The sequence below is a fragment of the Camelina sativa genome, chromosome 17 (genome assembly GCF_000633955.1).
Source record: "Camelina sativa cultivar DH55 chromosome 17, Cs, whole genome shotgun sequence".
In the NCBI taxonomy this organism is placed as follows: Eukaryota; Viridiplantae; Streptophyta; class Magnoliopsida; order Brassicales; family Brassicaceae; genus Camelina; species Camelina sativa.
The window spans coordinates 22,507,964-22,524,101 of NC_025701.1; the positions used below are offsets into that span (position 1 = coordinate 22,507,964).

The window sequence follows — 16,138 nt, forward strand, 5'->3', positions numbered from 1 at the left end:
AAGTTCTAATTTATTATTAGTATTACTATTAGATATAGGCTTAGTTAGACGATGTGTTCCATAATTTTATGTAATCTTCGTTCGTTAATCTTCAAAACCCATTTTCTTCAACTGCTTTATTTTGTGATCTTTATGAATATACAAATATTTGTGCTCTTCTTTTTCATCGTTCATTTATTTGAAGCTTTTGTTGTTATCTCATCTCATGAAGTAGAATATATGTTCGAAAACCCACAAAAGTCAAATTAAATAACAAGCAAAATAAATCCACTCAATGACTCAATTGAAAAAGCACGTACAAACTGATGTTTCTATTTAAGAAGATAACTTCGATAATTGTTGAAGACATGTTCGATAAATTGGTAATCAATATACATCCTGTCGAAAATTATGCGTTTTAACTCCAATTAATACCACACGTACAAGCATCTATACTTTAGAGTTTAGATGTGAGTATGTGACAAGCAACTTTGTTTATTGATTGGGAAGAATTCGTATCGTACCCCGTTGAACCAAACCCAAAAAAAGACATAACATGAACAATTTTAATATGAAAAGTTGATTTTCGAGTTATATATTTGTTTCGTACATTGATTATTTTTAAATATATATATATATATATATATAACGGATAAGGATCAGAAATAAATAATTTAAATATTAAAAATTATTTGGACTAAAAGCAATATTAATAAAATTGGATAACAAAACGAGTTTGAAAATTTTTGAATAGTTAAAAATTAGAGAAATACCCTAAAATAGCACATTTTTAAGTTTTTTTTGCCAAAATTAGTACACACATTCAGTTATTCCAAATCTAGCATTTGTGAATATTAAATATTTCATTAAAATAATCAAAAAAAATTTTAAAAAATAAAAAATCAAACTCACGATCTCTTTTAGCTTTTTCCGATGAAGCTTGTTCTAATCTGAAATTTTCATTTATGGTCTGGAATCTTTCAATTAAGTGATAAATTAATCGATTGCAGCTTCAATAAGTTATTACATCAGAGATTCATCCATGACCAATCGGATTCAGACTCATAGCTCTGTTGTGGTTTCATGTCCAGGTCAAATTGGATGAGATTTTGTGGTCTCGGTTTATAACTGCAGCGGAGGTGGTGGAGGGAAGAACATAGAGCATTCTAGATCGATCGATCGTGATGATGATGAAGACAAAGGTGACGATTTTGAGCCACAGTTCATCGAATCAAGTGAAGGATGGGAAAGGATGGAGTGAGTACCGGATCTGGATTTGAATCAATGGAGATGAGATGCAATAGAAAATATGAAGCGTTGTTGGATTGTTTTAATAACTTAGTGAGAGAATACCACGTCGAGTAGAGAAATAAGTAATTGAGTTTATAGGTCATAATTTCTCACATTCTTTAATTCAAGTATGTTCCACTGAAACGGAAGCAAGTCTTAGTTCTAGGAACTATGAATAAAACCTATGTAAACCTGATTATTCTTTCTTTCCTCTAAAAACTTTTTTTGTGTCTGTTTAATTAGCTATTGTTTTTATTTGGTGGTGTAAGAGGAGAAACTAGAAGATTCAGCTACTGTAACTTCAACCATGGGTCTCAAAGTTAACGGCCTAACGGGTAAAAGAATGAGGAAGCAAGTGGTTAACTAAGGTGGAATTAATGACTACAACATGTAGCTAGAGTTTAATGTAGAATTGGGTCATCTTATTTAGTATAGTTTACTTCTCAAGGAAACTTGCTTTGTTTCTCAAAAATAATGATGTTAGTAATATGAACTAATGCTTATATTTTTCAGAGTTTGACAATTTTTCAGAGTTTCTCAAAAATAATAATGTCAGTAGTATAAGCTAATGCTTATATTCTTCAGAGTGTGAAAATTTTTTCAGAGACATACAAATTGCAAATCGAAAGTTAGCCACATAGATGTTGTTTCATATATTAGGATGACCTTCATGAACTTCAAGAACATCTTCATAAACATTTTGAAAACCATCATAAACTTAGAGAAATATGTATTTAAATATCTTCATTTATCTTTTATCCCATGTATCACAAATTATTACATTAAAATGGGTAATATATGATATATTACTCCACTAGTAATGGGTAATGTATCACACATATCTTCTTCTTTTTTCTCTCAATGAAAGCCTTCATGAAATTTGTGAATTCCTTCCTAAATATCTAGCAATCCTTCTTAATTTTCAAGTTTTCCTTCCAGAATTTGAATTTATGTTTCTACAATCTCGTGTAAGTGATAATGAAGCCAAAAAGTATTTAGTGTTATGTGATTCTGAAATTCATCCTTTAGTTTTAATGAAGGTCCTCCTGAAATTTAAGAAATCTTTCATGAAGTTCATGGAATCCTTCCTGAATTAAAGAGAACTTGTATCAAACTCAATCACAGTTACCTCAAAAACTATTAACTTGTCTCTAATAGAAACCTTTGACATTCTTATAGTGCAGAAACATCAGAAAAGTACCAAAACAATATAAAAATATTTTACAACCATCATAGATGTCTAACAACAAATATACATGATAGGTGGACCACACTCTTTTATTGATTTCATCATGGCTATAAAATCTTCTAAGTCTTCGGTATGCAAGCATGCTTCACAGGACTTCTCCAAAACATTGTTGAGATTAAAAACATTTGGTGCTGCATGTTGGACGTGATGTTGGATGTAGTAAAGCAGGTTTGTTTGCAATATATTTTATCATCTCGGCTAAGGTCTCGTTTATCTCCGCAAAACCATCAACAATAGCTAACTATTGCATTCTGTAAAAAAATAGACAAAATTCCCAAATATTTTAGTGTGTCTTAAGTAACAAAGCAAAACTAGCACACATGGTCAACTCATAACAATTAAAACAGAATATGCAAACAAACACTTGATATTCAAAGAACTCAACCTAGTTAGTTTACTCATTCTTGTTGTGTCTAGATCATCAAAGCAGTAAATTTTTGAGAAGCTTAAAATGAATATGATATTAATTAAGATTCACAAGCAATCTAAGAGAAGCTAAAGGTTAATTAACAAAGGAGAGTCTGAAATAGATGAATCGAAGACTAACTAATCAAAGCATAGTCTATACTTATGTTTTTTATGAAGATCGTAATGAAGTTCAAATAATCTTTCCTGAATTTCGTGAAATCCTTCATGAATTCTTTCAAAAATCTCAGTGGGTGATAATATTAACAATTGAATATCCGGTGATGCAGCAATAAGTTTTTGAACCTGATTATTACAGAATTAAAGCACATTTGAATACGTCTGTTTCAGCTATAAAATAAACAAATATTCACTGAAACATAGGAGAAGTTTCTGTATGACTTTACCTTAATCAGTCTGTGTAACTCAAATAGTTGAACCGCAAATACTCTTTGTTGACTGTAATGAGAAACAGAGTCACGTCAAGAAGATGAACCGTTAAAGAAAAGATATAGTTTCTATTGAAGACGAGATAGGGAAAAAGAAACAAGCATAAATAGCTAATCAGCAATGACAGAAAAGCAAAGCAATACGTCCATGGACACGTTAGGCATAGATAACCAGAACACTTTCAACAAAAATAGATATAAATATCTAAATTGAAGATTCATGATGCAAGGGATGGATTTGTTGAAATCTAGCTTACCGTGCAGCTTAATGTGAATCTCAGATATTTAACAAAAGTACAAAACGCAAGAAAAAAAAGCTTGTTAACGTTGGTCATGAACCCTGAAACCTTACCATAGCTAAGAGAACATTAAACCTTAAATCTGAGTTATGGAGTCTAAACTCCATAGAAACTCTGTAGTTCACAACCACACTAAGGATCCTCTTAAGCAATAGCAAGAAGCAACTATAATTTTGCATCGTTGTAAGACTCAAAACTAGCTTTATGTATGGTTAACTAAAATTTAGATCCCGTAATTCTCAGAAAAACATTCCCCTACCAGCTGGTTCAACCCCTTGAATGACAAGTAGGGAAAATGTCCAAGATGACAGTGCAGAATTAAAGTAATACCAAACCGAGACAGGGACATGTTCCAACAACCAGATGCAAAGAAGACATAGTATAAAGCCATGAAGTCTCTCGGCGGGCACCTTGCACAATGTATGTCAACAGAGAATGTCCCTCCATGCTATAACATTATCCAACATGTTAAATGCGTTAATATGCTACCACGGGCTCTTAGACTAAACATATTATAAGACCGTTTTAGAAGGAGTCAGTGGCCTCTCCACTATATAACCATCACTTCTCAACTAAAAACTAAACTAAACTTAACGAATCTAGTACTCCTTAAATCTACTGAACATAGAAAATGTGGAAAAGAAGCTACGCAGTTTGGAAATTAAGAGACCCAAATCACAAATCATCCAATCTACTGAAATTCCGAACTTTTGAAAATGAGAAAGGGAAGTTAATCACAACATAGGTTTCAATCGGACAAAGCAATAACACTTAAGAATCGAATCCAGAATCGAGCTTCACATCGAGCATCCAGAATATTGATCTTATCTTGAGTTTAAAATCTGAGATTGAAAAGCGTTACATCAAGAAAGAAGCGTCGGTGGCATCATCTCCGATTTCATTTGTTGCATCATTCCTCAAAATCAAAGCTTTGCCTCTCTCTCCTTGCTTCTTCCCCATACGTACACCTGTTGCTCTGTCTCCTTTTTCTCCGAGCCTCTCTGATTCAACTGGAATTTTTAAGGTTTTGTGCATAGACGATTGATGTGTTTTCCCCTTCCTTTTAATTTTATTTTTTATTTATTTATTTAGGTAATTTTCCCCAAAATTAAAATTGTGCTTTATTTGGAATAATTAAGACTGTATGCTAGTTTTGGAACAAAAACTTAGGCTGCGAATGGATGTACAAAATTGAAAAAATTGGTTGAACAAAATTGGGCTGAATAATATTTAACTCATTCATCTCCAAAATAGTGGTTGAACAAGTTGAAGATTTTTGTTGTAGGATTAGTTTATTTTTTCAACTTTTTGGGTTGAACGGGCTGAATAGTTTTTTTCAACATCTTCAATCTTTACAATGCAAATAGTGAAAATTGGTTGAATTATTTTTTTCAACCTGTTCAATCTATTCAATCGTGCAACCATTTGCACCCTTAAGTTGGTGCTATTTTTCAGAATCTCATTAAAATCACTACTCAAACTCTCACTAAATTGAGTAAAAAACTAAAATGAACTCAAAAATGAATTATATCAAATTAATTTTGAAAAAAAAACCAAGGAAAATTGAGACATCATAAGAAAAAATTGAGTATTTTTAATAATAATTCTTGTATCCCCTTTATAATAAAACGGAAGTACACAACATTGTTTTGTGGATTATATAATTTTAATAAGTTGGTTACAAATAGGTTATATATTAATTGATAGATTAATTGGTTACAAGTTAAATAGTGGGTGCAACTTTAATTTATTTCCGAAAATCTTTGTAACAACTCGTCCCGTGGACCCCACTAGCCTCACTGCTAGCCCACTAGCCTCACTGCTAGCCGCCCAAATGGACCCCAAGCTAGCCCTGCAGGGCATCGATCCTAACCTATCACTGTGGATATCCCAATCCACCAGTAGGTTATTGGTGTGCCAGGCGTTCCTCGAACCCTGGTCCCCACCCTTTAACAACCTTCCCACAGGATAAGTTGCCACCAATTGACCTGCAGCTCAATTGGTGACAGCTTGTCCTGTGGGAAGGTTGTTAAAAGGTGAGAACCAGGGTTTGAGGAACGCCTGACGCACCAATAACCTACTGATGGATGTGTTCCACAGTGATGAGTTAGGATCGATGCCTTGCAGGGCCAGCTTGGGGTCCGTTGGGGCAGCTAGCAGTGAGGCTAGTGGGCTAGCAGTGAGGCTAGTGGGGTTCACGGGACGCATTGTTACAATTTTAAAGGGAATATTCTAAATAATCATTTGATATCATCTAACTTACCATATTAATTTCTTTTATTAAATTATTCATCCATATTAAAATCTTTTGATATCTAACTTAACATATTAATTTATTAATTATCATTATACTTCAATTATTTTTATATATGAGTATATTTTGTGAAAAAAATAAATTATCATATTATTAATTATAATTAAAAAATAGTTTTATTTCCAGATATACTATAAGTTGAATTTTTAAAAACAAATATAAATTATTATATCTATAAAATATTCAAGCTTTAGTAATATTATTTTTTAAAAATAATATCTATTGAATTAAAAATTTTACTGAGTAACGGGTCAAAATTTGAATATTTAAATTCAATTTCATATTTTTTGTTGAATTTTATAATTTTATATAATATAATAAACTTTAAATAATTTATTTTGAAATATTTTTAAAATATTGAAACTTGATATAAAAGTTAGAAACTATAAACACTCTAAAATGATTTGTTATAGCAATGTCAATAATATGTCACTATAATATGAAAGAATTTCAAAAAATCAAGTATATTAAAACAAAAAGTATAACAATATATTAAATTACTTATAATATAATAACTCGCTTTTTAAAAACTAAATTTACAAAATTATGTCTTCTAATAATATTCAAGTCATGATATAAAATATACATTGTTGAAATAACTTCACATACATAAACTAATACAACATATTGAAATTTTATTTTAAAATATAGATATACAAAATTTTGTATAAAATAAAATTTAACCAGTGTTACAGCATAAGTAATTATATAGAATCATTAACAATATAAAACTTACAAAATAAATGTCTTTTATAAACCATCATATTTAGCATATAATTTTATTACATAATATTTTATCAAAAAAATATTTAATAACAATCACATAAATTATATTTTATAGAAAATTTACTATATAAATAAAATGAATTTCAACCCGTGGTCTAGCACGGATCTAGTTTTTATTTTGTATCACACTTTGTTTGAATTTGAATAAATAAAATTTCCAAATGGTTAATCATATAAAGTCGAATGTTATATACATTACATGCCTAGACCTGAACCTCAGTACGACAGTTTGGGGACAGAACCGTGATTTGTGTTTACTTAAAGGATCTTTATATGTTAAACTGGGTTTTTAGATTCTCCTAAAGTAAAAGTAAGACATTTGAGACCGAACACACACAAAAAAAAAAAAAACCTCGTTAAACAGTCTGCAGCGAAATCCGAAAAAAACTTGAATCGGAACTGAATTAGGTATCGTCGTCCATCGAGATGCGTTCGTTGGAGTTAATGATTTGTTGGATCTCGTTTCTAACGTTATCAGTCTCACTCTCTGCTTCTTCGGATGATCAATTCACCGTAGACGGAACAGTACTCGAACTCACCGATTCCAATTTCGACTCGGCGATTTCAACTTTCGATTGCATCTTTGTTGATTTCTATGCTCCATGGTGTGGTCACTGCAAGCGTCTTAACCCTCAGGTCTTTTTTTTTTTTTTTTTTTTTTTTTTTTTTTTTNTTTTTTAATTTAAGCTCTCTGCTTTAGTACTACGATTGCTTAGTCGAATTTTTAGGTTTAAGATTGGTTAAATTCAACTTTAGATCTATCTGAATTTTAGTTGTATAGATCCAATTTTTAGTTGTGTAGCTTTTTGGATTGAATCTAGAAACCATTATGGTACTGTTCAATGGCTTCAGTTTTTGTTGCTTACTTATGTTCTGTTTTATTTATTGATCTGTGTTTGCAGTTAGATGCAGCTGCTCCTATTCTTGCTAAACTGAAGAAGCCTATCATCATTGCGAAGCTGAATGCTGATAAGTACTCCCGTCTCGCTCGGAAGCTTGAGATCGAGTATGTGTATACTTCTTCATATGTGTTCTTCTATTTATTTATTTATTATTTTTTTTTTTTTGAGTTTTGAGACTTTCCTAGAGTTCTGCAATCACTTTATCAAATTGCTTTGATTCGGGAGTCTGAAAAGTTTCGATTTTTCGGTTTATATTTGCTGATGATCTATTGCTTTAACTCAGGAGTCTCTGATCTATTGCTTTAAGCAGCAGCACTGTTGGTTTATCATGTTTAAGTCTTATTTGGCTGATTTGCCTTTCTTTTGCGCAGTGCATTCCCGACTCTCATGCTCTATAACCATGGAGTTCCAATGGAGTACTATGGACCAAGGAAAGCAGATTTGCTCGTCCGTTACTTGAAGAAGTTTGTTGCTCCAGATGTTGCAGTTCTTGAGTCAGACTCAGCCGTCAAGGAGTTTGTTGAAGATGCTGGGACTTTCTTCCCTGTGTTTATCGGGTTTGGTTTGAATGAATCGTTGATATCAGGATTAGGTGCGAAGTACAAGAAGAAGGCATGGTTTGCTGTTGCAAAGGATGCTTCAGAAGATGTAATGGTTTCCTATGATTTCGATAAGGCTCCTGCTTTAGTTGCGAAACATCCATCGTACGATGAGCATAGCGTCTTCTATGGTCCATTTGAAGGTCAGTCTTTATTTCTTTTGGTGATCTTAAGGAGTAACGTCATGTATCCTCCTAGTAAACTAGTGCTGAGAACTTTATAATAGTAAATAGATTGACTGTATAATTTTCGTTTGCAGATGGATTCTTGGAGGAGTTTGTGAAACAAAGTTTCCTTCCTTTGATTCTGCCAATTAACCAGGACACCCTGAAGCTGCTGAAGGACGATGAGAGAAAGATTGTCTTGACAATTGTGGAAGATGAAACTCACGAAAGCTTAGGGAAACTGACCAAAGCACTGAGAGCAGCTGCTCATGCAAACCGTGACCTTGTTTTTGGCTACGTTGGTGTGGAGCAGTTTGAAGAGTTTGCAGACTCGTTTCATGTTGACAAGAAGACAAATCTGCCGAAGATTGTTGTATGGGATGGGGATGAGGAGTATGATCAGGTAACAAAATTGGTTTTAGGACTTGAATGACAAGTCAATTGTAGTTAAATCTCTGTATTAATAATATACGATATGCAGGTGACTGGCATAGAGACCATTAGCCAAGAGGAAGATCAGTTGAGTCAAGTCTCTCGGTTTCTAGAGGGATATAGAGAAGGAAGAACAGAGAAGAAGAAATTCAAAGGACCATCTTTGATGGGATTCATTAACTCAATGATTGGGATCAGGTCAGTGTACGTCATTGTGTTCTTGGTTGCCGTCATTATGATGCTACGGAGCCTCGGTCAAGTGGATGAGCCTGCTGCAGCCCACGAAAGAGTTCATCAGACCACTAGTGTCCCTGAAGGTGAAACCAGTGAGCATACGGCCAGTGACAAAAAAGAGGACTAGTTTTGCTACAACTTGAATGTGGTATGTTTTTCTTTTACACTTTAAGCTAACTTGAATAGTTTACAGTCTTTTTTATTTTGTTTTCCGAGCATTTTTATGTTTCACCCTATCTACACACAATTATTCCTTTTTAGTTATGAATCATTTTGGCCCTCTAATTGCCATATGCATTAGTTCTTGGTGCTAGATACTGATTTTGCGTTTACCAATCAAGCAGTTACTACACAACTACGTAAGTAACAAAGTTAACTCAGTGGTACCGATTTACAAAGACGCATCACATATGCTCACTTTTCAAATTCACTCATGTCATGTTCCATACACAATAAAGCAGGTAAAAAATAAGGCCAAACAGGTTTCACTCTGTATTTACAACCTGGTTGCGACACGGTATCACATTGCAACTTTGAGGAAATCTTGGTGGGAGTCTATTGAGTCTTGCAGAGTGACACAGCTCTTGTTAAAATGGTTTATTAGCTTCTATGGTTTAGTTAAGCAGCCTCCTGGAAGAGAATTAGCAGAGGCAAAAAGAGAGAGACCTGAACAAACTCACTCTGGTGAGGGAAATGCTCAAGCATACTTGACGACCAAACCTAGCTTGGTGGTGTATTGACCGGGCTTGTTATGTTTGTAAATCTTTTGGAAAAGGCGATTCTGAGATCTTGTGCGTGGCACATAGGAACTGCGTGTGGCTGCGGTGCAGTGGAACGAGAGAGAGACTCTTGTCTCATGCTCAGGCTAGGCGAAAGTAGAGGTGTCTGTTCTGATGCGGGTGGATCACCCTTTGCTACTCTTGCATCATGTTTACAAACCGGACAAAAAGATCTCCAATGACCGAGCCAAGAATCGATACACAAAGCATGGAATTCTAAAGTCCAAAATAAGACAACAAACCACTTTAAGCGTATGTGAACAAACAGAATCAATTAGAACCCTCTTTAAAGAGAACAAAATGGACTTACTGTGTTGGCAAGGGGAAAATCGGTATTTTCATACCCCAGCTAAAGGGGTATGTTGAATTCCTACCCCAATTTTACCAATGAGCAAATCCATACATTAACTTAAATAAAATTCAAATTCACTAATCCAACTTGTAAAACGGTGTTGAATCATACACAAGCCGTAACGGTGTTAATAGACCGTTAATGACTGCTTAAGTGGAAGCCACGTAAAAAACGGCGTCGTTTTGAAAAACAAAAGAAACAGCTTCTGTGACTCAAAACGACGTTGTTTAACGCTTCTTCTTCTCTTTTTCTTCATTCCCGACTCGAGTTATTTTGCTCCATCCCGACTCTCGTTTCTTCTCTTCTTTTCACCCATAAATTGTTGAAAAGAACCAAACTGCTAATTGAATCAAACATCAACTTCACCTAGCTGTCAAAGATGTGACCTTTTAAGACAGATTCGAGCTTAAAAGCTTAAACCAGATTCGATGGTTGAAACTTGAAAAAGACAAAACTTTAACAACCAGTAAAGATTAGACCGTGGAGAAGTGAGGCATTACACAATAGGGAATCAAGCTAACTAATGGGGTTGGGGTTGACTAAAAGATTCCTAATTTCATCGATCTAACGCATTCGATTTTGACTCAACAAAGAGAGTTGCTGAAGATTGTACCTGAAGTTGAGAAACTGGCCAAAGGCCATTAGGGGCCAGAAGTAGAGCGGAGGCGGCCAGGAGAGAGAAGCGATAGAGAAGAGAGAGAAGAGTTGAGCAGCCTTGAGGACGTGAGATACACGCGCCATCATCGTTGATGGGTCTCTTCCTCGGCCGTAGAGATTGACCCATGACTGAGGATTCGTCCACAGCCACCAGTAGAACGAAAATGGCAACAGAACTCCGATCCTGGCCACTATTCCCATTTCTTCGCTTTACGTTTGTTTCGTTTCCGACAAAATCTGAGTCTCGTTGGTTGAACTTGAATCAATTGACCAATTGATTCTTCAGCCGTTACGAATTGTGTATATAAAATGCTTCTTCAGCCGTTAACGATAATTGTTGCTAATTAAATCAATTGACCAATTGATTTTGATATATGGGTGAAAAGAACAGAAGAAACGAGAGTCGGGATGGAGCAAAATAACTCGAGTCGGGAATGAAGAAAAAGGGAAGAAGAAGCGTTAAACGACGTCGTTTTGAGATAGAGAAGCTGTTTCTTTTGTTTCTCAAAACGACGTCGTTTCTTACGTGGCTTCCACGTAAACAGTTGTTAACGGTTTATTAACACCGTTACGGCTTGTGTATGATTCAACACCGTTTTACAAGTTGGAGTAGTGAATTTGAATTTTATTTAAGTTAATGTATGGATTTGCTCATTAGTAAAGTTGGGGTAGAAATTCAACATACCCCCTTAGCTGGGGTATGAAAATACCAATTTTCCCAAGGTAGGATCCTAAGTTTGTCGCCAAGACAATAATCATCAATGCATATAGCACAAGTAATCGAAGTCAAACCAAGTTCAAAAACACCTAAAAACACTTCAGTCGGTATTACCAAACTACAAGGTATGCGAGAAAATCCTTGGCCGCCGCCACGGGATAAAGGCGTCACATGAAGACGCCTACGGACAAAGAAAAAAGTGGCGAGAACAACAGACACGATGAACAAAGATATGAAAGTGACAACCATGATTGACCATGATGAAGTCCTGAACCCCGGGATGAGCCAAAGCTCCATCTCGCTTCGACCTGCATACTCTTTGAGTACTTCTCCTGACGCTCTTGTAACAAGCACGCCATGTATATGCACACCAGATGAATTTCCTCCCACTACATATTGTTTTTTACCAAGATTATAAAAACCAAACCAGCCATCGTATTAACATGACTTATATACTTAAATGTGCTTACTATGTACTAAGAGCTCATCGTATGCATCGTTATAGACAATAGCAGCTTTGTATCCAGCTTCCTGCGCCTTTCTAACTTTTTCCTCAAAACTACAGCCACCACGAACAATCAATACATAAGAGGGCCTAAACTTAGATCCTTTTTCAGCTGTGTTCGTTAAACCCGAGCACGCATCAATAGGATCTGCAGCGTACAACAATCCGCATTCCACCGAACTTCCAATAATCGGAGCTGAGAACTTTTCAATCAATACGGTACGCCACTACACAAAAAATAGACATATTGTATCACTTAAATCCCCTATATAATAAAATAAATCCCCTATATAATAAAATGGAAGTACACAACATTATTTTGTAGACTATATAATTTTAATAAGTTTGTTACAAATAGGTTATAGATTAAAATTTATATTATTTGTATAGTCTAGATTTATTGTTTCTAAAAATCTTAAAAGAATATTCTAAAGAATCATCATCTAACTTACCATATTAATTTTCTTTATTAAATTATTCATCAAATAAAATCTTTTGATATCTAATTTAACATATTAATTTGTTAATTATCATTATACTTCACCTCTCATTTTTATATATGAGTCTATTTTGTGAAACAAATAAATTATCATATTATTTATTATAATTAAAAAATAGTTTTATTTCCGAATATACCATAAGTTGAATTTTTAAAAACAAATATAAATGATTCAATCTATAAAATATTCAAGTTTTCTTAATATTATTCTTTAAAAATAATATCTATTGAATTAAAAAAATTACTGAGTAACGGGTCAAAATTCGAATATTTAAATTCAATTTCATACTTTTTTTTGTTGAACTTTATAATTTTATATAATATAAAAAACTTTAAACAATTTATTTTGAAATATTTTTAAAATATTGAAACTTGATATTAAAGTTANAATTTATATTATTTGTATAGTCTAGATTTATTGTTTCTAAAAATCTTAAAAGAATATTCTAAAGAATCATCATCTAACTTACCATATTAATTTTCTTTATTAAATTATTCATCAAATAAAATCTTTTGATATCTAATTTAACATATTAATTTGTTAATTATCATTATACTTCACCTCTCATTTTTATATATGAGTCTATTTTGTGAAACAAATAAATTATCATATTATTTATTATAATTAAAAAATAGTTTTATTTCCGAATATACCATAAGTTGAATTTTTAAAAACAAATATAAATGATTCAATCTATAAAATATTCAAGTTTTCTTAATATTATTCTTTAAAAATAATATCTATTGAATTAAAAAAATTACTGAGTAACGGGTCAAAATTCGAATATTTAAATTCAATTTCATACTTTTTTTTGTTGAACTTTATAATTTTATATAATATAAAAAACTTTAAACAATTTATTTTGAAATATTTTTAAAATATTGAAACTTGATATTAAAGTTAGAAACTATAAACACTCTAAATTGGTTTGTTATAGCAATGTCAATAATGTCACTATAATATGAAAGAATTTGAAAAATCCAAGTATATTAAAACAAAAAGTATAACAATGTATTAAATTACTCATAGTATAATAACTTGCTTTTTAAAAACCAACTTCACAAAATTATGTCTTATAATGACATTCAAGTTATACATTATTGAAATAACTTCACGTACATAAACTAATACAACATATTAAAAATTTATTTTAATAGAAAATATACAAAATTTTGTATAAAATAAATTTAATCAGTGTTATAGCACAAGTACTTATCTAAAATCATTAACAATATAAAACTTACAAAATTAGTGTTTTCTTCAAGTCATCATATTTAGCATATAATTTTATTATATAATATTTTATCCAAAAAAACTTTTAAAAACAATCACATAAATTATATTTTATATAAAAATTACAATATAAATAAAATGAATTATATAAAAATGAATTTGACAAAAAAAAAGGAATTTTAACCCTGCTCTAGCACGGATCTTAATCTAGTAAGTGATATTATTTCAAATTACTTTTCAATAGTTGATATAAAAATTAGGAAAAATGTTTGCCAGCTACGCCAAGTAATGGCCAACACATAGCCACACATACAAACAATATAAATGTTTTGTTAGCTACATGAACTATCCTTATTACATAAGGACATGCATAAACAAACATGAGTTATGTGTACAACACCATAACCATCTAATTCCGATGATTTGTTTACCGGAATCCGGTGTTGACCGGCATTGACCAATGTTGACCGGTGTTGACCAAAAAATTAAAAATTTTATTTATTTTTTACAAAAAACAAAAGTTAAAAAAATTACATAACTTTACTAAAAATTATATAATAAATTTTTACTACAAAAATAATACAACAAATATACATTTTCCTTTTATAAATTCAAAATTTGGTTTTTAATTTTATACCATATCATTTGTATACCCTATTATATTTTATTATGTAGCATGTTATTAAATATTTTTATATAACAAATATTTAAAAAATAATGGTAAATCAAAGGTTAAATATATAGCAAGGTGCAATATACTTTGACAAAAAAAACAAATTAGACTAAATTATAAAAAGTCTATGAACATTTTTAAGCCAAAAGATTTTAAGAAAAGATTATATGTCTCATCATTTGTTATATATCATATTATATTTGTTATATAAAAGGAAATTTTTGTATATAACAAAATTTTACTACAAAGTATTATAACAAATATACATTTTCCTTTTGTATATAACAAATATAATATGGTACATAACAAATATACATTTCCCTTTTGTATATAATAAATATAATATGGTATACAATTTAAAACTAACTTTTGGATTTACAAAAAGAAAATGTATATATGTTATACTATTTTGTAGTAAAATTTTATTATATAATCTTTTAGTAAACTTATGTAATTATTTTGTTGATTTTTGTTCTTTATGAAAAAAAAAATTTGGTCAACACCGGTCAATATCGGTCAACGCCGGTCAATACCGGTAAACACTAGATTCCGGCAAAGAAAGTATCAGAATTAGATGGTTATGGTGTTGTACACATAACTCATGTTTGTTTATGCATGTCCGTATGTAATGACAATAGTTCGTGTAGTTACTAAAACATTTATATTGTTTGTATGTGTGGCGATGTGTTGGCATATACTTGACGTAGCTGGCAATCATTTTTCCTAAAAATTATAATTTTACATAAGTAACAATAATCGATATTATTATTGATTCATTTCATTATAATTGATGCAAATATAAATCATTTATATCACTTTCAGAATACTGACACAAAATATATAATTCTACTTCACTTAATAATTGATGTATTTATTAATTTATATTAACATCACTTAGAAAAATGATCCAAAAATTACATCATTTTAAAAATGATGCTAATCAAATTATATGTCAAATTAATATATTAATTGAACTAAAAGAAATAAAAAAGAATAATATGTTGCTTTTTAATCGGCTAAAACTAAAATTCAAATTGACAACACACAAAAAAAACAATAAAAAAAAAAACAGAATAACCTATATCCCACATCGACTGTATCAAGAAAAAGTTCTCAATATTGCTCCTATATATTCTCTCACTTAGTTGTACATCTTTAATTGGATAACAACTATTTGTGTGGGTCCCATCATAAATACAGTACAGATAATATAGGTAAATTATGAAATCTCAGTTCTCTTGAGAGAAACTTCTCTTTAGAAAAGATTAGCAAAAAAAAACTCTCTCGAGAAAATCTCTCTCTCGTGTCTATGGAGACTGGTCTTTAGGGTTTGGATTGGATTTGGATTTGCTCTTGTTTGGGTTGGATGAGGGCGGATCTCCCCTTGAGATTCTGTTGGTTTGTTTGGGTCGTACTCGGTTTTGATTTTGTGGATTCGCGATGGAGATTTGGGCAGATTGGGTTTCGTATCTTGGGGTTTTGTCGATTCACTTCGGTCCCATGGAGTGTGCGACGGGGGCTTAATTCAAGACATGAAGGATCTCGTCTTAGCGGTAATCTCGGGATTTTTGGTGGAAATTGGTTTGACCGGGAATGGATTCGGGGATTAAGGGGTTCTG

The 16,138-nt window shown here is 31.9% G+C and overlaps 2 protein-coding genes and 1 long non-coding RNA gene across 5 annotated transcripts; 2 read left to right on the top strand and 1 right to left on the bottom strand.

The window, feature by feature from the left end:
* On the top strand, nt 861-1,515 carry LOC104757863. The gene is made up of 2 exons (XR_762545.1): nt 861-947; nt 1,071-1,515. It is a non-coding gene; the product is annotated as an uncharacterized LOC104757863 (long non-coding RNA).
* Nucleotides 2,395-4,755, bottom strand: LOC104757864. 3 transcript variants are annotated; one of them, XM_010480650.2, is made up of 4 exons: nt 4,534-4,738; nt 3,331-3,382; nt 3,131-3,229; nt 2,395-2,769 (listed from the first exon to the last, which is right to left on the bottom strand). In XM_010480650.2, exons 1-4 carry the CDS (start codon nt 4,704-4,706, stop codon nt 2,746-2,748), a joined length of 348 nt encoding a protein of 115 aa, XP_010478952.1. In that variant the 5' UTR covers nt 4,707-4,738; the 3' UTR covers nt 2,395-2,745. The 3 variants fall into 3 exon arrangements, 1 of the variants encoding a protein (XP_010478952.1); XR_762546.1 differs by lacking the exon at nt 3,131-3,229 and having other exon boundaries at nt 4,534-4,755; XR_002036221.1 differs by lacking the exons at nt 3,131-3,229; nt 4,534-4,738 and adding an exon at nt 3,725-4,074.
* On the top strand, nt 7,075-9,387 carry LOC104757865 (protein disulfide-isomerase 5-2). Its single transcript, XM_010480651.2, has 5 exons — nt 7,075-7,407; nt 7,674-7,777; nt 8,045-8,415; nt 8,532-8,839; nt 8,918-9,387. Exons 1-5 carry the CDS (start codon nt 7,198-7,200, stop codon nt 9,227-9,229), a joined length of 1,305 nt encoding a protein of 434 aa, XP_010478953.1. The 5' UTR covers nt 7,075-7,197; the 3' UTR covers nt 9,230-9,387.

What these genes read in the sequence shown, in the direction of transcription:
- LOC104757864 (XM_010480650.2), bottom strand. Translation starts at nt 4,706, where the DNA reads ATGCACAAAACCTTAAAAATTCCAGTTGAATCAGAGAGGCTCGGAGAA. An exon ending in ACCGACGCTTCTTTCTTGAT is followed by an intron (nt 3,383 to 4,533) that starts GTAACGCTTTTC and finishes TTCTCATTACAG; the next exon opens with TCAACAAAGAGTATTTGCGG. An exon ending in AGTTACACAGACTGATTAAG is followed by an intron (nt 3,230 to 3,330) that starts GTAAAGTCATAC and finishes TGTAATAATCAG; the next exon opens with GTTCAAAAACTTATTGCTGC.
- LOC104757865 (XM_010480651.2), top strand. Translation starts at nt 7,198, where the DNA reads ATGCGTTCGTTGGAGTTAATGATTTGTTGGATCTCGTTTCTAACGTTA. An exon ending in GCAAGCGTCTTAACCCTCAG is followed by an intron (nt 7,408 to 7,673) that starts GTCTTTTTTTTT and finishes CTGTGTTTGCAG; the next exon opens with TTAGATGCAGCTGCTCCTAT. An exon ending in GCTCGGAAGCTTGAGATCGA is followed by an intron (nt 7,778 to 8,044) that starts GTATGTGTATAC and finishes TCTTTTGCGCAG; the next exon opens with TGCATTCCCGACTCTCATGC.